Raw genomic sequence first — 25,172 nt, forward strand, 5'->3', positions numbered from 1 at the left:
CCTCCCGGACCCGCTGAGGGCAGCCCTGCTGCTACAAGAGGACTGTCATGCAGCATGAAGGCCGGGCTTGCTGCATGAAGGAGAACTGGACCATCTCCTTGAACTCAGGACCACCAGAAGGGACTCTGAGGGCTAGTGGGCTGGCTTCCTGTGTGAGCTACAGGGATATAACAAGCTCTAGAAATATTGAACCCCGCACCTGGTCTCTGGTGGAGCTAGTCCTAACTCTCAAAGTCCTGGATCCATGGTAGTGGTGCTTGAGTATTGTCCCTGCCTAACCATAAAAAACATTCACTAAAATGTGCTTGGAGAACAGACAGAAGACCAGTACCTATCTGCCAAACGATCTGTTGAGGTGCATCGTCACTTGGCCTGACTTCGTGGTTACTTCTGCTATGTTTTTCTCCACTGTTTCTAAAGACAATGGTTCCTAGACAATCAGATTCAAGTTAATAAATATAGACTCAGTCAGTACTATATACCTCTGTGCAGCTGGACTGGGATTTAATATGCAATTAAAGAATGTTTTACAGACAATACACGAAAAACAATGTTTTACAGACAATACACGAAAAACAATATAAGTGGGACACAAGCCTGCATCCAACTTAGCAAGAAAGGACGTACAACATAAAGTTAGGGGTTCAGGCAAAAAGAGTTTGTTTGTTTAAAGCCCATTTCAAATGAAACAAACAAAAATGTACATGAGGCACCATTGCACATTTATCATAACAATTTAAAAAGTATATATGTGTACAGAGTGTTCACGGCGTTCCGATCCCTTAAGAAGGTGCTGGGATCATCTTCAGGACATTTAAAATTGCATGCCTATTTACAATAGCCTGTAATTGTTTTGTGATCGGCAAAAATGGCCAGTGGACATACACCCTGAGTAAGGAGCATGGCCTCAACGTCGAGAGAGTATTCATAGTGCACAGTAGCACTCAGGGTAATCCTATCTAATGTGGGATGAGACGCTGGAATGCGCAATGGCACAAGAGTGAAGAGCCCAAACAATGGGGATTATGCTGTGACTGTTGGGAAGCCTTCTGGATATGAGAGGGTGTTGGGTGTCTAGCAAGTCATGGTGGGAATGCGTGCTTACCAGGGATAAGTTAAATTAGCGCTCACGGTCAGGAGAAGGGAGTGACTTGCCAGGAAGGATTGAAGGTAATGGAATGCCGGAGTGATCATATAGAGGTAAATGAGCTGCGTTTGCAGTCTCGGGCCGGGATGCGGGCCAAAACGGGTAGGGTCTCGATCTTGTCACAGCGTCTCCACAGCAGCAAATCATGTTCAACCTGACCTCTCTGCCACACTATGAGTCCTCGAGGAGTCCTTTTTGGCTATAGCCTAAAGCTTCATTCCAGTGTCAATTTTTAACGTCCAAAGATAGAAATCTTTACCACGACTTCGGCCAGCGAAGACTCCTCCTAGGGCAAAGCCTACTACCTTGCCCCGTACAACCCTACCTTCTGGATCTTTCTTAAAAATAATTTCTGAGCCAGGAGTTAAGCACAGCCAAGGCTCAATTCACCCCTTGTATCCGACCAATGCTCCATCGTAGTCGGGCCTTAAACTTTCACCTCGTCTTGCGCAACAAGATTTCCACGTTTGGCGCCTTGATTTTTTAGCCACTACTTTAAACAAAAAATCTAGAAATTTGCAACTCCAGTTCGACGGGATTGGATTTATTTTGTTTTGAAGACATTTTACATATTAAATTGGTCTCTATTTTTCTAAATTGATCTGGGATGTTTCTTGTGTTGTGCTTTTACTTTATTAATGTTTGTGAACTGCATAAATAATTTACAAAGTGCTGATTGCTTTAGTACCAAGCCGCTAGAGGGTTAACCACAGTTTAATTTAGCGACTTTTGTGACTCACCATGATAAGGATTGTGGTTGTTGCTAGAGATGGCTTTCCACCCCCCTCAAACAATAACTGAATTTCTTACAACTGGTCTCCCAGCATGACATGAGAATAAACAAAAGTTAGAGAACTCAAAGGTGCATCGGTAAGACTCAGAGAAGAAGATTAGTGAAAGAGCTAAATCACATCTGTATTCTACCAATCATGGTTGAGGGTGCTACAAGTAGGGAGTGAGGTACATCAAGTGGAATGGGAGAAGTTACTTACCGACAACAGCAGTCTCCTGCTGGTAATATTTATCCAAAAGTCACAGTCATTTTGGTTACATTTGTAAGAATGCTTCATAAAAATCTCAAATTAAAGTTATACTAAGTAATTTTACTTCATTTGGTGTTGACATTTAGTGTACATAAATATAACATTTTTACATACCGGCTCCGGTCTTCAACTTTCACAAAGGGTTTTTTCAGTCGTCCTGCTAAAAAATTAAATTAGTAGGAAAATTGTGTTACTAATTCTAATTCTCCCCCATAGAAACATGAAATTGAACAGTAATAGTTTTTACAACGTAAGTAATCGTGCAGATTTAATTATGGATGGATAAACAGCTCAACATATGAATACTTCCCCTTAATTATTAAATACAGCAACATGAAATGCATTAAAATTAAGCAGGCAGGCTACAAAATATAAACAGTTGAAAAGTTAAGAGAATATGATTTAATGTTTTCCCAACAATACAAATAAACAGATTTAAAATGTGCTGGTGCTCTCTGGCTAGGTCATGGCCTTGTGAAGGGTGAGTCCATATCCTTTAAAGACAGTCTTCAAAGTCATTGACTGCTTTCTTCCATTATCAAATTATTGACTTTGAGCACTGTGCATTAGACTGTCCATAAAACTCTCCTGGAGAGCTCCCTTGATTAGTTCCTCAAAACCAATATCCAGAACGGCTCAACAAGGAGTGGCGTTTTGATGACGAGTAGAAAATACAAGAATGCTATACCAGAAGAGAAACTTGGATCATCTTCTGCCCCTCAAGGAGCCTGATTCACTTCTTTCCTGAATGATTTCCTTTTAAAACGAGATAATTAAAAAAGGGATAAGAATCTAAGGGCCAGATGTATCAAAGGGTTTTGCCCATTCTGTGTCTATGGGGAAATGTGTTGATACATATGGCCCTAAGAGTCTTTGGTATGCACTTGGGTGATGTGTCACGTGAATTCACTAGGCCCAATATATCACACATAAACATCAATTTATTGAAGAGTTTGCATTTGGAAATCATTTCCATTTTTTTATTTTCATTTAGCGTAATCCCATCAAGTGAAAACAGCACGTTTCAATTAGTCTCTTGGTCTTCGCTTTCAACTACTTCACCATACTTTGATCCGGACACTCTGTAAGGTCATTTAGTTGTGGTTCAATCTGGTATTGGTAGTAAATGTGGCAGTTTCGTTTACTATTTTTAGATCTCGCGCCTAGCGTTGCAGAGCGCAGCACTGCTCGTGCAGCGAGTGACCTCATGTAGGGGCTTCTGAAAGCTGACCACATGCTCGTGTGTGTGCTCTTGTTTTCGTCAACTGCTATTGGCTGTGGCGTGCGTCTTTGTAAAAAAGACACCACGCCATTGGTGAAAGGCGTGTGCATGTCCCAGCTTCTTTACAAATGTAACCACCCATGTCCCATTGGTGTCTGTTACGCGCAGCAGCGACATCTGAGACCTAATACTAAACATGCGCTTCTAATTAGCGCGTGTTCGCTTTGCTGCCGCCCTCCCTCTCCTGTGCTCCTCTGTGGTGCGCACGCACAACTGATTTCTATTCCCTGCTTGTTGTATTTGCGGTCAGCGGGGCCTTCAGACCCCTCCCGCCTCCCACCATAGCATGCCTAAGCGCCTTTATGTATTTGCGGCCAGCGGCGCCTTCAGACCCCTCCCGCCTCCCACCATAGCATGCCTAAGCGCCTTTATGTATTTGCGGTCAGCAACACCTTCAGACCACCCCACCTCCCACCACAGCATTCCGAAACTTTTAAAAGAAAGCTTCGTACACCGAGTTAGCAAAATGATCCATGGTGCCCGAACTTTGGAGCGCTTATTTTGCAGTTGAGACTGCCATTTCTGCTTTTTATTGAGTCCCGCTTAAAAGTGCCTTTACACATCGACGTCGCCCCGCTCTGGGATCGCCACACACACCACTCGTGCTATTTTGGGAGCTCTCCTGCTGTACTCAGCAGTGGTCGCCCTCTCACATGCATGATCTCAGTCACACACTGAACCCAGGCAGGAAATATGCACGCATCTAGCACTCTGAAGGGTCATAGACATGAGCCTTCCCGCTTTTACTATGCAGGTGTGCGGGTGGCAAAAGAGTACTTCCAGTAGAACATACACTGTAATCGCAACTTTTCTATTCATAGCGCCTAAAATCCTATTCATAAATAATTCCAGAGGAGATAAAACGAGGGCTTCGGGAAAGAAGAGCAACTAACTGTAGCATACAAAATAGCCCCTGGTAGCCTGGATAGCGCCAACCACGATGCTTAGGCTGTAACTGGGCGCCGCAGAAGGACAGAATAAGAAAGCAGGTTAGAGGAGAGTTAAGAATATGCTGAGGACGCTGTTGGTGGGGGGTCAAATTAGTTGCTTGTTTGGACCGTGTGTCACTGCAAAATGTTAAAGTGGAACCAAAAAGGAGGGGTCTTATGAGTAGGGAACGGAAATAAAGCAAGGGATGGTATAGAGCACCCTGTAGAGATCCAAGGAAGAGGTTACATCTTCTGACACTACGTGTGATTGAGATCACGTCACTGTTCGCCCACGTTCCTTGATTATATTTTTGACCCTTTGCACTTTTTAAAATTATTATTGTGGGAAGGGTAGGTGGGCTCCGATGTCACTACTCGACTGCCTTTCAGATGCAGTCGTATTCCTACGACTCATCTCTCTGAAGGCTGGGAGGAGGTCAGTCACCTCCCGACCTCTGCCCGCCGGGTACTTTCCCTGTAGTTCTAGACCCTCGCCACGTCTCACATTCCCGGGCGTCCTGATCTCCACAGCCCCGTCTATGCCTCCACCTACCCCCGGCCAGTGCTCACACTGAAGCTTAACACCCTCCCTCGTGCTGTGGTAAACACACACTGCAGACGCGTACAGCTGGTACATGCCAACGACAAAGGGGGTGCCAGGCAAACCTCATGGATTCGCCACAACCAATGCTACGGCTCGACAGTAGCAATTATCCTACCTGGAAACTCACTTGAAGTTCGGAAATATGTATTGAAGACTGTCACAAATTCCTTTCTTGCTTCGATTGCGAAGTTTCCACAACAGTTAGGCCCCGTCAGCCTTGTTTCCCCCTTTATTTTTTATTAGACAATTATCTCAATCCAGAAGTGTCTCTAAGTGCACCGTGACTTTGCTTTATAATTAGTTTGTCAAATATTTCTGCTCTGTTGTGTCACTATTTTGTTCCTGTTTTTATTGTTTTCATATAGCCCCCCTGTCGCTTAATGGCTACTGCACAGTTCTTTTAGAAGTAAGGTTGCACATGAAGAAAGAGACAGCAAGGCAGAATGCGGGCTGCATTGTTGAGGAAACTTGTCGTTATGAATTTATAGCTATAAGCAGGGCCGCTGAAATTATAAGATTGTGACATTTTCCCCATAATTACGGATCTTGCACTTTTTCCACTTAATTAAAAAATGTTATGCATGCTAGAAAACTTAACATAATAGGGTTTCTCGTATAAACAGATCAAATGTATCTAACTGGCAGCAAAATGAATGGTACGCAGTTCATAAGAATTTGTAAAAGTGAATCGGTGAAGCGCCATTATATATTTGCGGTTAGCGGCGCCTTCAGACCTCTCCCGCCTCCCACGACAGCATGCCGAAGCGCCTTTATGTGTCGCAATACTGTAAGTTTGGACTATTGGCGTTGCATTACTATTACCAACGCCAATAGCTCAAACTTTCAGTAACACGAGACCTATTGCATTGCAAATGCTTGTTTAATGACTGTCTGAAATATTTCTTGTTTTTGTCGAGCAGCTTGCATTCTAGCTCACTGGGACTTTGTCCCTATAACATTTCATTGTGATTATGAATTCTGACCCACTATCGGGTATGTTATTGTCAGGCCTTTATGCACTTTATCATTCATTTAATTATTGTTATTTATATTTAGCATTCATGCCTTGTATGCGATTCTTACCATCCAGTGTTTGTTACATTTATCAAAGATGTCTCCCAATTGGACTCATTGCCTTTGTTGCTTATCTTTTGTTAAATATTAGTATTTGTAGCATAAAAACTTCACTGCATGAAGTAACTAGTGATTTTATATGGGCTGATAAATGGTAAAAATGTCCCTTTGCTTCATTGCTTGAGGTCTTGTGAATGTGATGCTTACCACAGTTCATTTCATGTGCAACAAATGGCCTGATTTCTTAATCTCTTCTGAACGTCTCAGGGCATCATTCTAGATATACATTACATTGTTGGTGGGCTTCAAAGGGGTAGAAATAGAGATATCTTGACATTTGAAAAGCTGCATTTTTTGATTGACATATTTTACCGCGGTTGGCGAATTTGCATGAAATCTAATAGATGTTTAGCTTATTCTTGGGCTTTTTAAATTTGTGCAGATTCATCAAGGAGGAACAGTTAAAAGGTGGCGTTAAAAATGTATCTGTTTGCTAACAACTGTGACATCACAATCCATATAAAGTTTGGTGCAATATGTTTAGTGTTTTGTGGGCAAGTAGCGCAGATGCATTAAAGGGTGCAGGACTGATGACTTCAAATTACATCACTGATGACATCGAATGCTACCCCAATTATTTTACCTTTTCTTTAAGAAAATTATAATGAACAAATCAAATACTATCTACAACAGGCTAACTAATAATCAGTTTATTCCAGAACAACACACTTTGCTTACGAATACACCATATATAGTTATACAAAGTATTTCACACATTAATGAGCCTACAACTAGAATAAAAAACATATGTATTAAAACGCATGCATTAAGGTATACAGCAATTTATAAACCAATGTTTAAAAATGGCAGAGAGAGCACTCACTGCTGCACATCCACATGAAACGATGACCAAAATGTACCACAGAACTACAGGTATGATTCGAACAATTTAAGGAGAGGAGTTAGCCTAACGGCTAGGGCGGTCAACCTCGAATCTGGGAAACCGGGTTGGAGTCTCTGCAATGACGCTGAACATCTTGTGATTCTGGGCAAATCACTTAATCTCCCCGTGCCTAACAAAAAGCGCTCTGATACCGGATACCTTTGGGTCAAGTTTGCGACATATAAAACTCCGTAAAATAAAAAATTAAAACAAACAATTATGCTACTGCACACATCTATCTTATGAAAAACACTGCCATGAAATACAACTACATCACGAGTTTCCTATGATCACATATGTACAACCAAACCCAACCAAAGCCTACACATTCAAATTTGCATGAACCGATTTAGCATTATACGCTGCACCATTCTCTAACAGAGTAGCATATAGTCTGTGAAGCCACAAATGTTGTGACAAAGACCCACACACCAGTTTCAATATATAACACATAATGCAACTAAAATCTGTATAACTAATCTATAGAGCAAAAAAAGTATTACAAGAAACCCAGCATATATTGCAAAATAACAACCATAACCAATAATAATCTATTCAGTACCGTTTTAAAAGTACATCAAAAACAGTAAGTTAAAAGTAAACTTAATTTTTAAAATAATACATATTAAATTATGTCAACAACAAAACCATCTTCCATAGGATTATAGAAATCCGAAGTAATCTACAGCAGTATCATTGATGATGTCACAGGCAACATTTTCTGTGTACCTAAACAACATTGCTTGAAATGTCACCAATGATGCCATCAAGTATGTCATTTAAAAATGTTATTAGTGATATAATGTGAGCCTATGAGCACTGCATGACAGACGCATGAGTAGCTTATCTCACTCAACCTAGATAGAATTCCTGCTAGCTGAAAATAACAAACAAGAAACAGTACCATCCTGACTCAATAATATGAACCATGACTGCTTCTAACAACTGTCATTGAATGCTAAGTCACCTGGATCTATCTAGGACACCAACCACACCCTCAAAGAACACACTGCCCAAAAAAAAAAGCAGCTTGGTAGCACCCACTGTTTCTTCCAGAAAGCAACTGAATGGTGCTCTAAAAATGGTCAACATGATAATACTTACATTTTACTTTCTGATTGTTGGATTCCTTACCCTGTTAGAAAAGAGAACAATTTAACTGGCATGGTCGGAATTATAAAAATAATATTACACAGAAAGAAATGCATTCAGTTTACTACTTTAAACAGGCTCTATGGAAAGTGATTTGTCATCTTTCAACATGTGAGGATGCTTTCCGGATTCATATTTTTACAGATCTTCATAGCTCTTTCACAAAACAAGGAATAAACACATGTTAAAAATAATACTGGAAACCCCATTGCCCTGATACTCTGAGCCCTGTAGTAATTTATCATTTTTGTATGCTACATGTCATATCTTAGATTTTATTTGCCAACGTAGAGAGGGAGGCAGAGGTAGAGGCTAGGTTTATCCTTCTGACAGTTATGTAGTTAGACAAAAATAGAGTATATCGAAGAAAACCTGCCCTTAGGGAATTTGATAGGATACAGCAAGAATTTGTTGTAATCCCTTGTCTAGAAAGAGACCCCTCACCCACCAGGGTTGCCCCTAGTTGGCATGCTTCATCATTTGGGTTCCTCTCAATCCTCTACGGATTGAGGCATGCTGCGACTTATGAATTACATAGGAGCACTTTATATTGCAGACTATGTGTAGTGCAGTGATGTGGCGTGGAAAGGGAAAGAAAATTTAAGAATACCCAATTGGTTGGCAACTCTTATTACCGCCCCTAGTTGGTATGGTTAAAAATCAGGGGCTGTTTACTGAGAAGAAACCTGACCTTAAGGAGTCTGGTTCTCTCAGTAATATGTTTTTGTCAACATGTTTCGAGCTGTTCCCCTAAAAGCTCTTCAGCAGGACTCCTTGGGGTCCAGCCCTGTGTGTACCACTCCTAGTGAATCCTGTAATAAGAACACAAACCATGCACACCTAATGCACACTGTATACATATGGTTCTAGTGATTAATCCTCGTCTGTAATTAGAAAGCAAAAAGATACATTGAAAACAGTGACCTGTCAGCCGTGCTGGCAGGTCGTATTAGCATGATTGTGCATACAACTATCAAAATATCGCACCTGTTTATGGTGAGTGCTCATATGGGCTATCCAATGTGCTCAAATAGTGTGTCATGAACATGCCACACACTGTAATGGGTGACACCACTCATAAAAAAGCACTCGTGAAACAAGACACCATGTGACAACACAAGATAAAACACAGAAAAGATAATCCATGTGACTTACTTCTGTAGATGCTATATTATTGCATCATGTTCAAAGCCAGGGGTAGAGGGGCTTGTAGTCACACTCTAAAAGAGGGAGGGGGGGGGAAAGGTCTATATATATATCATGTACTCTTGTTGCTACTTAACAGGTGGGTAGTATACTCCATCTGTAGGAAAAAAAGGAAGGAAGTCACCCGCCACTTACTTCGTTAAATCCGCCTCTGGTACAGTAACCTACTACTCTCCCTGGAAACCGCATACTAACTGGTGCATGAGCCGTTTCCATTTCTAAAGCCCTTCCCTAACCATGCGGTGAGAAAACAAACGCCCTGTCATTGTGCTTCGTAGTACTAGACCGCTCGATTAGTTCAATATGGCCGCCGTTGCCGAAGTAGTGGCAGCGCCATGTTGGGAGAATTCCCATCCTGAAAAACATTAAGTTACTGGAAATGTATGAGGAAAGGAGTTGCTATTAAAGTGTTTCACGTAACACAGAGTGGATTCAAGCGATATGCATACAAAAACATTGGGAATTACACAGGTATAGTATTTTGTTGTTTCCCTGCCAAGAAAACAAGTCCTACTAGGGGGCGGTTAGATGTAATGGCTACTACCTAAGTGAGATATTACTTCAACCAGGCTACCCGCTTATAATGTTGAGCGGTTGCTTCCCATGTATGATACTTTTATTCTTATTATTGCATGCATGTACCCGTGAACACAGCAGTCAGTATTTTACAACATATTTCAAACTAATGGCTGCTTTGTGGGTTCTTTTCAGCCGCTGAGATGTCCCATTAGTAATTCTCCCAACATGGCGCTGTCACTACTCCGGCAACGGCGGTTATTTTGAACTAACCGATCGGTCTAATATTATGAAGCAGAATGACAGTGCGTTTTTTTCCCGCCGCATGGTTAGGAAAGGTTTTTCTAAACTGACACAGCTTATGCACCAGTTAGTATGCGGTCTCCAGGGAGAGTAGAAGGTTAGTGTACCAGAGGCGGCTTTGCCGAAGTACGTGGCGGGGGGCTTCCTTTCTTTTTTTCCTACAGATTGAGTACGCTACCCAACTGTTAAGCAGCAACAAGAGTACATGATATATAGAACTTTTACTCCCCTCCCTCTTTTAGAGTGTGGCTACAAGCCCATCTAACCCTGGCTTTGACCATGATGCAATAATATAGCATCTACAGAAATACGTCACATGGATTATCTTTTCTATGTTTTATGTTGTACTGTCATGTGGTGTCTTGTTTCTCAAGTGCTATTTTACGAGTGGTGTCACCCATTACAGTGTGTGGCATGTTCATGACACTGAGCACATAGAATAGACCATATGGGCACCCACAATATATGGGTGCGATATTTTGATAGTTGCATGCACTCATGCTAATGCAGGGCTCGAAAAATCCACCTCCTCGCCCTTTCAGGCAAGCAGAAAGACAAACTGACATTTGTTTACGAAAGCAGAGCAAATGTGACAAGATAGCAAGATTTAAAGTTTTTTTATATTGCTCACAAGGTGAATGAGAAATAATAATGCCTTTAAATCTTGTTAACGTGTCACATTTGCTCACATAGGTCAAGTGCATTACAGTTAGGTCGAGTAGATTTTTTAAGTTACTATATCTGTAGGTCTAGTAACAATATTTTGATTTTTCGAGCCCTGTAATGCGCCCTTCCAGCACGGCTGACAGGTCACTGTTTTTAATATATCTTTTTGCTTTCTAATTACAGACACGGATGAATCACTAGTACCGTATGTATACAGTGCGCATTAGGTGTGCCTGGTTTGTGTCCTTATTCAGGATTCATTAGGAGTGGTACACACTGGGCTACACCCCGTGGAGTCCTGATGAAGAACTATTAGGGGGAACAGCTCGCAACAGGTTGGCAAAAACCCTTTATTGAGACAACCAGACTCATTATGGTCCGGTTTCTTTTCAGTAAACAACCCCTGATTTTTAACCATACCAACTAGGGGCGGGAATAAAAGAGTGGCAAACTAGTTCGTTTTTTTTAATGTTCTTTCCCTTTCCACTCCACATCACTGCACTACACATATTCTACAATATAATGTGCTCCTACGTAATTCGCAAGTCACATCACGCCTCAATCCATAGAGGAACCGCAAAGATGAAGCATGTGCCTAGGGGCAACCCTGGTGGGTGAAGGTTCTCTAGAAAGAAAAAAAAAATTCTAGACATGGGATTACAACAGATTTTTGCTGTAACCTATCTAATTCCCTACGGGCAGGTTTTCTTCGATATATCTTAGATTTTATCTAGAAAAAACAATGTAATAACGAAGACCGATGAGGTACCTAAAAATAGAAATATTCATGTCCACAAAAAAACAGGCAACTTATCCTGAAATAGCAAATCAGTATCAGGCTAGGAGAATGATATGCATTGTAATCAAAAAACATAGTGAACCAAAGCGTCTCATCCCTCTTCGGTAGTACAAGGAGAAGACGCCCCGATCTTTCTGATGTAATGGAATTTCCTCTAATGCCCTCTTTTAAAAGTAAGCACATTTCTCCAAGTAGAGGAGATATCGGATGTTTGTTGATCTTGTACTTTTGTTGAGATATATTTGCTGGTATCTCTGATAATCTAATGGCGTAGACATTCTGTGCCATTAATAATATCCACTTGTTAGCTGTTGCTGTCCTTCTCTAAGGGTAGTCACCCTGATTAGAATGTCTTATGGAAGACTAGTTGCGCCATACTTTTAGCATTGCTAAAAAGGGAGTGGCTGTAGAGGGTACACAAAAACTTGGCCCATTGGTATCCTCTAATTTATTAATTTTTTTTATTCCCTCATGTTTCTGTGGACCAAATAAAAGGAGACATATAATGATAATTCAAATAAATATGGTGTGTGTGTGTATACATATACACACAGCAGCATCATGTATGTGCCGCATTTTGAGAGCATCTGGTGTTGAAGTTGTTTCTGTGACAATTTCCTCTGCTCTCTTCCGAAAGATGTTGGAAACGTTTTTTCCATCTTTTCCCACTTAAACAGGAAATAGTGGCTGACCAAAGCTTGCGAGTTTGCAATACACAACAGCGTGTGGGGGGCAACTGCAAATCTTTTATCCGCTGCTTCAAAGCATATATTTTCTTTATCTAGGTTGGAACTATTCTGTTGCCATTTGTTATCGTTTCAGAGCAGTATACATGACCACAGAATCAGTAGAAAAGTATACAGTAACAAAAAGTGGATTTTGTAGAGCAGCAGCTTTGTATTTACACTCTACTCTAGGCACTGGCAAATCAATTGCTAATGCGATGGATGCTATAAAAGGTAGCTAAACAATCCCAAAGTGCTCTTACCGATAACATACATGTACAAAACAGAAGAGATGGCTGTGTTTGGTGTCCAGTGATCGTACAGTGAAAAGTGTTTACAGAGAGTGATTACTAATGATATTTGTTTTTTTTCCAAGTAGGTGCCTGATGCCGTCGCAGAAGGCTCACATATTGAAATACCAGTTCGAGAAAGCTGCTGACACAAATGCCTGCTCTCTTCATCATATCAAGGAATGCAAAGATTATAGCCCTGATGCCAATTAGATTGTGCCAACTTCTTATGACATCAAAAGATTCAAATTGGCATAGTCCCAAAGAATGTATGGATGTTGGATTTGCCATTCATTGATGAAGAGATGTTTAGTATCAGGTACGCTGATGTAAGAATGTGTTGTTGGCTGAAGTGCACAATATCCAGTTTTTCCAGTCACAAAACAGGCTCCAAAGCAGCACACCCAACTTTTGTTTTGTTCCAAACTCAATGGTGGAAAACCAACAACAAAGTAAGGTAGTAGACTTCAACTTTCTGCAACTTCAAGGATTTTGGATTCATTCTCAAAACTAAACCTCAAGTCTTGCATAAAACAACTTGTTATATTTCAAAAGTAACATAAAATGGCAGGATAGCGCACAGAGTGTGGTCTCCAACACATGCTACAAACTGAAGGTGCCCACACAGGTAAATTGGCAACTATTAGAATATTGAAAACATTACACTCATTTAGAATCCAAATAACAACAGAAATGATTACTACCGTCATGTTGCAAACACTATAAATGAGGAAATGAATTAGGAATCAAACAAGCTACTTGGCTGTAGATATGCTTATATCTCAAATCACTTTAGGAAGTGCCTATTCTTTATAGGTCCCTCTTTGGTACAGCCAATGTTCATTACCATTCTCAAGCCAGCAAGAGATGAAGAAGGTTTGTAAAGTTTACAGCCACCCCTCCTCAGAACTTAGCAGTGAATAACTGGGTCAACGTAGAAACGAAGGATTGATTAAGGTATCCTTCTAAAAGAAAAATCACATTCTTTCCCACTTTCCCAGTTATTGGGTAACCAAACAGGTCGGATTAGGGTCAGGCCGGTAGGGCTGGGGCCATAGCAGTTGGTGTCTCTTCTTCCTGGTTCTGCACAGCTCTTTGGTTCTTCTTTCTTCCTCAAATCTGAGGCGGTCAAGTCCAGGGTCGCTTCAAAATACTACCTTAAAGGGAGCTACAGGGGTGTGCAGGTCGGGACCAATAGATCCCAAAGGAGAAGAAGGTTTATAAAGTTTACAGACACTCCTCCATTGAATTTAGCAAGGAATAAGTGGGTCAAAGTAGAAACAAAGAATTGAGTAAGGTATCTTTCTAAAAGAAAAATCACCTTTCCCAAATTGCCCAGTTATTACATAACCATCAACCAAACAGTGTTCCATCTCATGGACCACACTGAATAAACCAACTCCAGCCCAACTCTCATTTATAGTACAACTAAAATTTCTTTGGTTGCACACAGGTAGCATCAACAAAAGGGGGGCAAAAGATGGAAAAATAACCAGGTCGCCCTTCACTCACTAAACCATAATACACAAGACTGATTAGGAGGGAACACTATTCTTTTTTTAGAGTACATGGGGAAGTCTGAAACGATCTCTGCCAAAAAGCTGGTTTCGCCAAGAAGCTAGTCATACCGAGTTCCCAGTGTTCAAATATAAAATGTTTGTCAGTACACTAAATAACACCTCATCTCATGAGCAAAACTAGAAAAAGAGTGAGAGGTTAGAAAGTACCTCACGTAAGCATCACCAAGGGAGCTGCTGTTTGGTACTCACCAGTTTGCTCACATTATCATCATTGGTAACTTTCATTACCGTGAAGAAAGAAAAAAGGTAGTGTCCTAATTTTTAGAGGTGAAGAAAAAAACGTGAAAGAGAATGCAATATCGATGCTTATGTCATTCTTAGCCACTCAGACCCTGTGGTGAGAAAGAAGAAACTTGCTTCTCCATGCTAAAATGAGTTGTGACTCACGTGCACGTATACGTGCTTTATTGATCGCAGTGATCACACTCAGTTTAAAAGAACGGCATGTGTTAGACCATTTCAGTTAGAAAGGCAGACATGTTTCATTGCCACTTATTTTCGGCAATTTCATCAGGGCTTGGGTACCGGTCTCCACCTCACCCACACTTCAAACACAACCAAATGGTTGCTAACTAAGTTGGTACCAGCAACACACCATTCAGGGAGCACGCACAACTTTTAGCCATGCATCCCCTGCAGAAAGTAGTAGTCACCGCTCGTCAGTCTTAAGGCATTGATTTAAAGCTCTTGCAACAGCACTACAGAATAAACTGCAACCAGTTGCTCAGTCATCCAATAACCTGGTAAGGAGACACCACTGATCTTCTATGAATAGTGTGTCATTGATCCACACAGTCTCCACCGCTGATGTCAGGGAACACGCCTCACCACACAGGTAGCAACCAGCTTGGATTTAACTTGTTATTGCAAATGTAAATGATTCAATTATTTCATTTAGAAGGCGTACTTACAACATCCTTGACGGCAGGGGCTGGTTTCTTGATGTTAGCACACCCCTTCTTTTGTTCAATATAACTTTTAACATCTATAAAGAGGAGGAAACATTTATATACATACTGTTTTAAATGAGACTTGATGTTTCAGTTGATAAATGTATATTCTCCAACATAATCCAACCAACATTGGAATAGTTGTATTCTAACTCAAAATCTGGTCAATCAACAGTATTCAATGATACAGCAGTAAACAAGCATTTACAATGCAATGGTCTCGGCATTATTAAAGGTAGAGCTATTGGCATTGCTCATGACATGCTCATGACATTTTTTTTAATCATAAATAAATGGCATTGTCATTTACATTGCCAATAGTTTCATTGTTAAATAAATGGCATTGTCATTTACAATGCCAATAGCTTAATCGCTCGCAAATGCATGACCTATTGCATTTACACCCACACAGAGCCACACACACAAAGCTACCCACACACACACACATAGCCACCCACACACACAGAGCCACAGACACACACACACAGAGCCACACACACAGAGCCACACACACAGAGTCCCCACACACACACAGAGCCCTCCCCCCCCACACACACAGAGCCCCCCACACACACAGAGCCCCCAACAGAAACACACAAAGCCCCCCCACACACACAGAGCCCCCCCCACACACACACAGAGCCCCCCCCCCACACACACAGAGCCCCACACACACAGAGGCCCCCCACACACAGAGGCCCCCCACACACCCAGAGCCCCCCACACACCCAGAGCCCCCCCCACACACCCAGAGCCCCCCACACACCCAGAGCCCACACACACCTAGAGCCCACACACACATAGAGCCCACACACACACCCAGAGCCCCCACACACACACACAGAGCCACACACAAACCCAGAGCCACACACACACACCCAGAGCCAACACACACACACAGAGCCCACACACACACACACCCAGAGCCCACACACACACACACCCAGAGCCCACACACACACACCCAGAGCCCACACACACACACCCAGAGCCCACACACACACACCCAGAGCCCACTCACACACACCCAGAGCCCACACACCCACCCAGAGCCCACACACACACCCAGAGCCACACACACACCCACCCAGAGCCACACACACACCCACCCAGAGCCCACACACACACCCAGAGCCCACACACACACCCAGAGCCCACACACACACCCAGAGCCCACACACACACACCCAGAGCCCACACACACACACCCAGAGCCCACACACACACACCCAGAGCCACACACACACCCAGAGCCACACACACACCCAGAGCCACACACACACACACACACACAGAGCCACACACACACACACCCCCAGAGCCACACACACACACACCCCCAGAGCCACACACAGCGAGGGGGCAGGGAAGCAAGCACAGCCAGAGGGCAGGGGAGCAAGCACTGCCAGGGGGCAGGGGAGCAAGCACAGCCAGGGGGCAGGGGAGCAAGCACAGCCAGGGGGCAGGGGAGCAAGCACAGCCAGGGGGCAGGGGAGCAAGCACAGCCAGGGGGCAGGGGAGCAGGCACAGCCAGGGGGCAGGGGAGCAGGCACAGCCAGGGGGCAGGGGAGCAGGCACAGCCAGGGGGCAGGGGAGCAGGCACAGCCAGGGGGCAGGGGAGCAGGCACAGCCAGGGGGCAGGGGAGCAAGCACAGCCAGGGGGCAGGGGAGCAAGCACAGCCAGGGGGCAGGGGAGCAAGCACAGCCAGGGGGCAGGGGAGCAAGCACAGCCAGGGGGCAGGGGAGCAAGCACAGCCAGGGGGCAGGGGAGCAAGCACAGCCAGGGGGCAGGGAAGCAAGCACAGCCAGGGGGCAGGGAAGCAAGCACAGCCAGGGGGCAGGGAAGCAAGCACAGCCAGGGGGCAGGGAAGCAAGCACAGCCAGGGGCAGGGAAGCAAGCACAGCCAGGGGGCAGGGAAGCAAGCACAGCCAGGGGGCAGGGAAGCAAGCACAGCCAGGGGGCAGGGAAGCAAGCACAGCCAGGGGGCAAGGAAGCAAGCACAGCCAGGGGGCAGGGAAGCCAGCACAGCCAGGGGGCAGGGAAGCAAGCACAGCCAGGGGGCAGGGAAGCAAGCACAGCCAGGGGGCAGGGAAGCAAGCACAGCCAGGGGCCAGGGAGCAAGCACAGCCAGTGGGCTCCCTTTACATCCCAGACTAAATTAAATCTCTCATAAGTAGTCCTTGGGAAAAAAATGAATTTCGGACAGCAAAATCGCTGCTTGAAAACATGCCAACATGAGACATGTGAGAACAAGTGTGACCACACCTTAAAAGGCACTGGGAGCATAACTACAAAAGTTTGGTATGGAGCTACAAAACAACATCATAAACATGGTCTCACATCTACAATTCATACCAAGCAAAAGCGTTTTGAAATGCAAGTCCATTGGGAGGGTGAGTCATGCCCACATAGGATGCAGCATTATTTCCAAGACCGGTCTGAAAATGAGTTCTAAGACAGTAAGTGCAGCTGTTTTTAACCACTGCTACCAACAGGGATTTGTGGATAAACGTACAGTACTTCTCAGAAAAGTTAACTGAAGTTTTAATTTTCATCAGGCAGAATTTCAGCACTCAAAAACAACGGTTTCATACACAGTAATTAATCAGAGACGTCAACGGTGCTATTAACACGTGTTTATAAGCAAAAACCTCCAGAAAGTCTAGAGTTTACTGAAAACCCTTGAAATAGCGTATATGAGTAGTCAAGTATAGCTGGAGGTACTTTGAGAAAACAAGTCAATGAACACACTCAGCTGACAAGAGGTAGGATAATGTTGTGCAACACTACAAACTAAATTAACAATCGTTATAAAGCACATTTTCTTTTAGACTGGTTGTTCAAATCAAATAGTGTATAGCACAGTAACTTTGCACATGAAATAATTATCAGAAAATCCAATCGGTTGTTACGGAGCTCAACAGGGTGCCTCCATAGGGGTTTCATGTATCAGTTCAAGAAATACGATCTTCTTAACGAGGGCGCGGACAGGAGCACAAAAAGACTGCAAATCATGTCATGGGACCTAAATTGGATGCATATTTCACAGGAGATCAGCATTTTAGTCTGAATAGGCTTTAGGTTCAATAATAATTTGTGCGCGCTTCTCTCCGTCCAAAAACAGCAAATGTTTCCTTAAAAGCAACATTATACCACATGTGCTTGAAATGCATTAATAAGACACCAGACTGATGCGGTAAACTTACGAAACATGTGCACCATTTTTGTTTGTATAACGTTCAACAAGAAGCACGTCTACATAACTACTCATAAAAATAACTGTGCTGATGGCGGACAAACATCGCTCCACGTTTCCTCGTGTGCATGCAAGCTGCAACACCATCCCCCAGCCAAAGTTTAAAGTAACTATCGCAAAGCTAGAATGCATCAGTAGGTACGATGAATTCGAACAAAACTCTTTATATACACTATGGCACAATAACACAACTGTTGCGATTCTTTCCATTTGCAAAAGTACAAAAAACTGCATTTTCGGAAAAACACGAATTCTAAAGCACTGCCTTGAGGAGAAAAAAAACAGACAAACAGAATCTACGAAGCATGTACAGAGGCGCTAACATTTGTATTTGTAAAGCTGCCAATTAGAAATCGCTTCCTACCTGGGAAATGTTTCCCTAAATCCTGTATTTGCGGTGATGTGTATATTAAAAGGGGGAACTCCTCCCATGGAGCTCCGCTTCCCTCACAAGCCCTCAGCGATTACCGTCTTGGAGCTGGAGATGACAACAAAGGCCACGCTGCCAGTGCAGGCCCGGCGCCTCGGCCAATCAGCGAGGGCCTATTTGTATTAGCGACAGCCCAGTTAACGTTAACTAATTCCCGCAATCTACCTATTTATTTTATGTCTGATGACTAACGCCCAGAGAAATGTATGTGCCGCCCCAAGACCTATGTATTTTTTATCCGAGGCAAAGGCTGCGTTTTAATTTAACGTTATTGTGGCTTTTGGAAACAAAGATGAATTAGTTGAGTGGGTATTATTATTAAGAGAGATGTCGGCAAATCAGCGACACTAATAAATTAGCAACATGAAGTCGTGACTTTTTAAATGTACTTTCTCCGGACAATTTAGCCGACACTGCTCCCAAAAACAACTAGCCATTTTAGCGCACAACACAGAAAACAAGAAAAACGGCACCCCCAAAAAAATGGCGGCCGCAAACTTCCGAAAATTTCAGATTCGGGGGCGTGTTTTTGGCGTTCCGAGTGACGGATGACGTCACAGTCGAAAGAACGCAAAAAAACACGCCCCGGAATCCGAAAGAGACGGGGCTTGAGTGATGGCCCTCTCATCCAATGGCTGGCCTCCGTTTAGGGAGCCAGCCAATGGAAGAGAGAGGCGGGTTCAAGCCCCGTACTCTAAATCATTAAATCTCCCACCGGAGACTGCGCAAGCGCAGCCTTCGGTCCTCGACCTAAAAAAGGGACCAGTAAATTGGACAGTCTACTCCACAGATACATGGCTCACTATATACTCTAAATCTGTCTGTTACATTCTCATATCAGATGGTTACTCAATGTTCCTATCCAGACACCCCTCCTAAAATATCAGGCTGTGTGTGGAGTGGTATTTGTCCACTACAATAACCCGACATTTCACCGAAAGCCCAGACCATCCTCATCCGCCTTCCAATGCCCACCAACATACACAAAAACAGTTACATCTAAACATGGATCCACCTCTTCATTTACAGAAAAATTTAACAAGTATAATGGAGACTTCAATTTCCTTTGGAGTAACTTATCGAGATGCCTTAAATCTCACCTACTACTATATTACAAGAAACAGTGGTCACTACCAAAGGAACATGAAGTCATGAGCACCGAACTACAATTAGGGCTGTGTTGTTATAAATCCAAATGGAAAGAATTGTATTTATTTAAACATCCACGAAAAGAACCGGAGGAACACAATATGATTACAATACAGTGGGTACAAAGGACAGGGTATGGAAGTCAACATCTTTCCAGACCTCAGGCATTTGCATCTATGGTGACTTTCAACAATACATATTTACAACAGTCACAGTGTGAGAAACATCTTGTGCTCCATATAGATCGTAATAAACTTATTGGAGTGAAGGTTTGAGTGTCGACGATGTGTCGATTCCCAACTAAAATAGGGGGATCATCATCATCAGGACAGGGAGATCTATATGCCCGAGAGATAGCCTGAATAAGGCAAAGAATTATGCAAAAGTGGGGGACAAGGGAAGGAGAGGGGGCAGGTAAACCAAAGGGGGTGGGGGGGTGAGAGAAGAGAGGAAAAAGAAAAAGAAGATAAAAAATTAGAGAGGGCGGGTGGGTAATAACCAATATAATTGCGAATAGCCATGCATAATACAATAAGGGGGGTATAGCCAATGCAAGGCATAATGCAATAAGGGGAGTATGTCTAGTGGGTAGTGCAATACAGGCTCAAAGACTAGTGCCACAGTGAAAATGAAGTGAATCTAACGTACGCACTGTGAAGGCAAAATCCCACCTACAACCAAGGTTTCATACTAAGCCTACTGGGTTTCACTATTGCTCTCAGTGAACTTAATCTACATGCAGTCAACCAAGAGTTTTTGGATGTTCTAGGAATCTCTTATTTGTATGAGGGGGGATACTCGCCTGCACATCACCACTGATTCCACAAATAACTTAGAACAGCTGCATACCCATAATACATATAATGATGTATCAAAGGAATCTAAAACTTCTCCTTCTCCAAACTAATGTGGACATCTTGCCGATTTCTAAACCCAGAGGTATCTCTCTAAACGCTTTAAAAGAAGCTAAATTACAGACACTTTATTCTCCAACCTACAACTAGAGTCGCACATAAAGAAGTTCTTACATCAAGTATTCCTGCTCCCTCTTTCATAATGGAGAATGATTTACAAAAGGCTGTCTAGGCTTGGGATTATCATATACTGATCACATGCACCCTGTCACAGCTATTCCTAAATGGCTCGTAGAAGCCTGAGAGTGTTTTACAACAGGGTCTGTTACGTACGACACCAACAAACCAAGATAGCTAGAACAGAAACAAATCCTCGCTTGAACTCTCAAAAGTGTTAGGGCCAAATCAAATATAAGATTGGAACCCCCCCCCCCCCCCCCCCTCTGCTCCCCCAGATTCAAACAGAAATTACCTTTGACTTGCTCTGTGTCTGGGAACGACACACACACACACACACACACACACACACACACACGCACGCACTTCCCTCCAATGGTACACTCTCTGATTAATAAGTTAACTTTATCAGTTTGCAACACCCCTCATGAAAGCTTTAGGACTGCTCATGATCTCCTAGATGTCATGAAAAATTACCTCAATGGTAACATTACATATCACATAACTAATGACATCACTATGGGTACAGTAGAATTTCTTTGTGTGAATGTGTTAATACACAATGTTGCACTGTTAACTACAGTTGTTTACAGGTGTAAATATTGAGCATTTACGTACAGTCCATTTGTGGATGAGTAATGGTTTTCATTGTGTGTTGAAAGTCGAGGTCTGTGTAGCAGACCGATTCTGGTTAATTTCAGGCATTATTAGGTTTGGATCTGGGATCATATCACTTTAGCAGTGATTTCTTTCACTGAATTGCTTAGGTTATCATTTCAATGTAAAAGCACTATATGAACAATATCTTTATTTCGATGGTGTCATATATTGGGACAAATCTGTGATGCACAGAGTTTTGGGTGACTTTTCAGGTTAAGCTTATGAGAATTAGCAAGACACAGACCCATATATTTACGTATATCATGCACCTAACATATAGTAATGCTTTGAAACAACCACATCCAGAGATTGCAGACATTTTGTTTACAGATCACTCACATTTAAAAATAAGAATATTTATACTTGGTCCTGAAAACAATACATACATGTTTTCCTATAAATCTTTAATCAAGTACAAACAATTCATGCTTTTTACCCATGCTACTTAAGCTACATACCATCAACATGAATCACTTTTACACCCCATGACAAAGCGTTGGCAAGGACACTATTTGCAGGTATGATCTCCTGTAAAACAAAAATATGTTTTGTACTTATTTTACATTCTTAACATTTTAAAGTATTTCAGATACAAAAGGGGGTTGTATCTGGTCAGCTACACAGCGATGAGCACTGGCCAAGATCTCTAACAATAGCCTTGTCAACTCGAGAGAGGAAATTTCAATTTATGCTGTAGGAAATAATTTTGAGGTTTAATATGGGGTGTTTTATAAAATTAAGAGTGAGGATTAAAAAAAAGAATTTATGAAACATAATGGATAATTTCTTTACTTTTAGAAACTGCAAAATCAACAACATGTTTTAGTGGACAAGTTCTTTGTTATAAAAAGTTCTCAAAAATTTTGAAGAGCCATGTGTAGGTAAACAAATGCTGGCATCAGATTGGACTGTGTAACATGTTGGCAATGGTCTACTCCTCAGAGGGACGAATGATAAACCACCATTAAGAGTGTTCATTTAAGAAATAGGGGGCAAAACAGGTTTTTCAGTTGATGGGACCTCCTTCTGCAACAGCTGCCCTTAAAGGGGTTGCAATCCTTGACAGCAACACAATCTTGGGCAATATCATTCTTTGCAAATGGGATTACCCTGAGGACGTTTAGTATTTAACATTTCAGTTAGTAGTCATTTAACAAAATATCCTAATTGGAAGCAACTTTAACTTCAGTCTATATAATAAGATCAAAGTAAGCTCATTAATTTACAAAGCAAACCTAAAACTGCCAGAGCAATTACTAGAATGAAGGAGGAGAAGGGGCTGGCTGATCCTTGGAGAGCTGTGAATTGCCACTATAGAAGATGAACTTGTTGTCAACACATAAGCAATCACCTTCTTGAGTTAATATTTTTCTAGGTCCCAACACAATTACGATTTTCATAGTTTGAAATTTATCAAATTCTCTATTTGAAGACGCTGAAATGTTTTTTAAGAGCTAGCTCTTCCATCCACGTCTGAGATGGTCCCTAAGCAAGGCTTTGTTTGACAATAGATCTTTTCTGGAAGAGAGGGGCACCAGAACCAGACTGTTCTTGGTTCAGAATAAAGGCTCTGCTTCAATGGTAAGCATTTGGTTAGCCTGTGAATAACTATGAGGGAGAGATAATTGCTTACCAGCCCGGTCCTAATAAATTAGAGAAAACGAAATATAAAGCATTGTAGGACACCTACTAAGTAGCATAGCATAATCTTCACAAATCCGACTGCTGGCAACATTTTCTAGCTAGAGATATTGAAGCTACAGTACTTTTTGCTTGAAAAGAAAGTCCTTAATGCGCAAGTGTTTAGACAATAGCTATATGAGGATGGGGAGGGGGTGGATGGCGTCAGTGGGAAACTCCTAGGCTGGATCTCCAGAATTCTGAAAAACAAGAATGTTGTTACTAAAAATCAGAGACCAAACGTCTAGAAGACTGGCTACAGAATGTGAACAAATTGAAACAATGTTGTATCATTACTTTTACAAAATCTATAAGGGGATATTTCTTATGATGTCAAAATTCCACATTCCTCATTTCTACCACATTCTTTCTGATATGACATGCGCTAAAAATACTAGAGAGACGACTTAAGGCACCAATAACTCTAGAAGGGCATCCTTATGGCTCAATCCCAAAGTCAACACTGATCTTGACTGAGACATTGCGTACTTATGGGCCTCTAAGGGTATCTCGCATATAAAAGACCTGTACGATACCAACCAAGATCCATTGCCCTTTTCATCTCTAGCCAGGAAACAAAACCTCACCAACCTCAACGTATATAGTTTCCTTCGAATTAAAGTCAAATTATCTAAACTTGAGCATTATAAAAAGTTGGCCCTAATCACGATCCTTACCCTCTGGCAACGCTTGGGACATAACACTACTAAAATCTACACATTTTTATCTGATCCCCCTCTTCCATAAGAATCAATTATATGTGCTAAATGGGACAAACATTTTGACAAAGGAGTTTTCGACATATTACAACTGACTTTTGGCACACAACTGGCAAACTTTCTTTTCGTAACAAAATTTCCCCATCTCTCATGGAGTCAAAATTCTTCACAATTAACCTTTTACATTTGACTCCTGATCAACTACACGAGCTGAAACTAAGAGATACTGAGAAATGCTGGATTTGCAAATTCTAAGCTGGCACACATCAACACATGTTCTTTGGGGGACACCTATTAAACTCATACTGGACATCAATACAAAATCATGCAGTAGCAATTCTTACCAGTCCCTTATCCCTCTCTAATGGTAGAGCCAACCGAGTATAGAATTTTCATTTTTTGGGGGATGTTGGAAAGACCCATTTATGTCACAGGGCAGTGGAAGGGTGTGCAAAGAAATGCAGTTCTGATAGCAGTGGAACAGATCAACAGAAAGTAAGATAGGAACACTAATCTCTTCAACATACATACATTTTTATTGGGTGGGAAACACGAGGTGGAATAATGAAAATATATTACGACATTTCATACACTCTACTCAGTGCAACCATTTGTGCTAACAAACCTCAACTCACTGTAAGAACTATTACTAATTTGAGGGTGCATACTTTATGACAGGCGCTGTAATTGAAATGGACAACAGATGGATAAGGAAGTTCTCAAAAACGTAATGCATTAAGGCCCAACAATTTAAATCTTGAGACTGATCAACATCAGTCTAATAAGTTATTGATCAAAATAAAACAGCAAACAGAACTGTACAATTTGTCAAAACATATTTAAGGCTGCTTTCAACAGAAATGGATGACAAAATAATAGAATAACTATGATACAGGTGATTTTGGCAAGGTATTCACACAGGTAAGATACATATGTTTGACAGACACATTTGTGGGCAGGATTCTAAAATATTTACCTTTCCACATTTTAATGGAAATTTGTTTTCAGATGTCACCCAAACAAGCAGTAAAACATTA

At 42.1% G+C, this 25,172-nt stretch overlaps 1 protein-coding gene across 1 annotated transcript in view; it reads right to left on the bottom strand.

The window, feature by feature from the left end:
• DBF4 (DBF4-CDC7 kinase regulatory subunit) overlaps positions 1-25,172 on the bottom strand; it is a 260,182-nt gene that overhangs the window by 195,388 nt on the left and 39,622 nt on the right. The window contains exons 6-9 of the mRNA XM_078663591.1: positions 22,195-22,264; positions 15,171-15,244; positions 8,127-8,157; positions 2,305-2,350 (exon numbers count right to left, since the gene is read on the bottom strand). Of these exons, the coding sequence (XP_078519717.1) occupies positions 2,305-2,350; positions 8,127-8,157; positions 15,171-15,244; positions 22,195-22,264 (221 nt within the window). The remainder of the gene's footprint in view (positions 1-2,304; positions 2,351-8,126; positions 8,158-15,170; positions 15,245-22,194; positions 22,265-25,172) is intronic.

Source organism: Lissotriton helveticus, chromosome 10 (assembly GCF_964261635.1).
Source record: "Lissotriton helveticus chromosome 10, aLisHel1.1, whole genome shotgun sequence".
In the NCBI taxonomy this organism is placed as follows: Eukaryota; Metazoa; Chordata; class Amphibia; order Caudata; family Salamandridae; genus Lissotriton; species Lissotriton helveticus.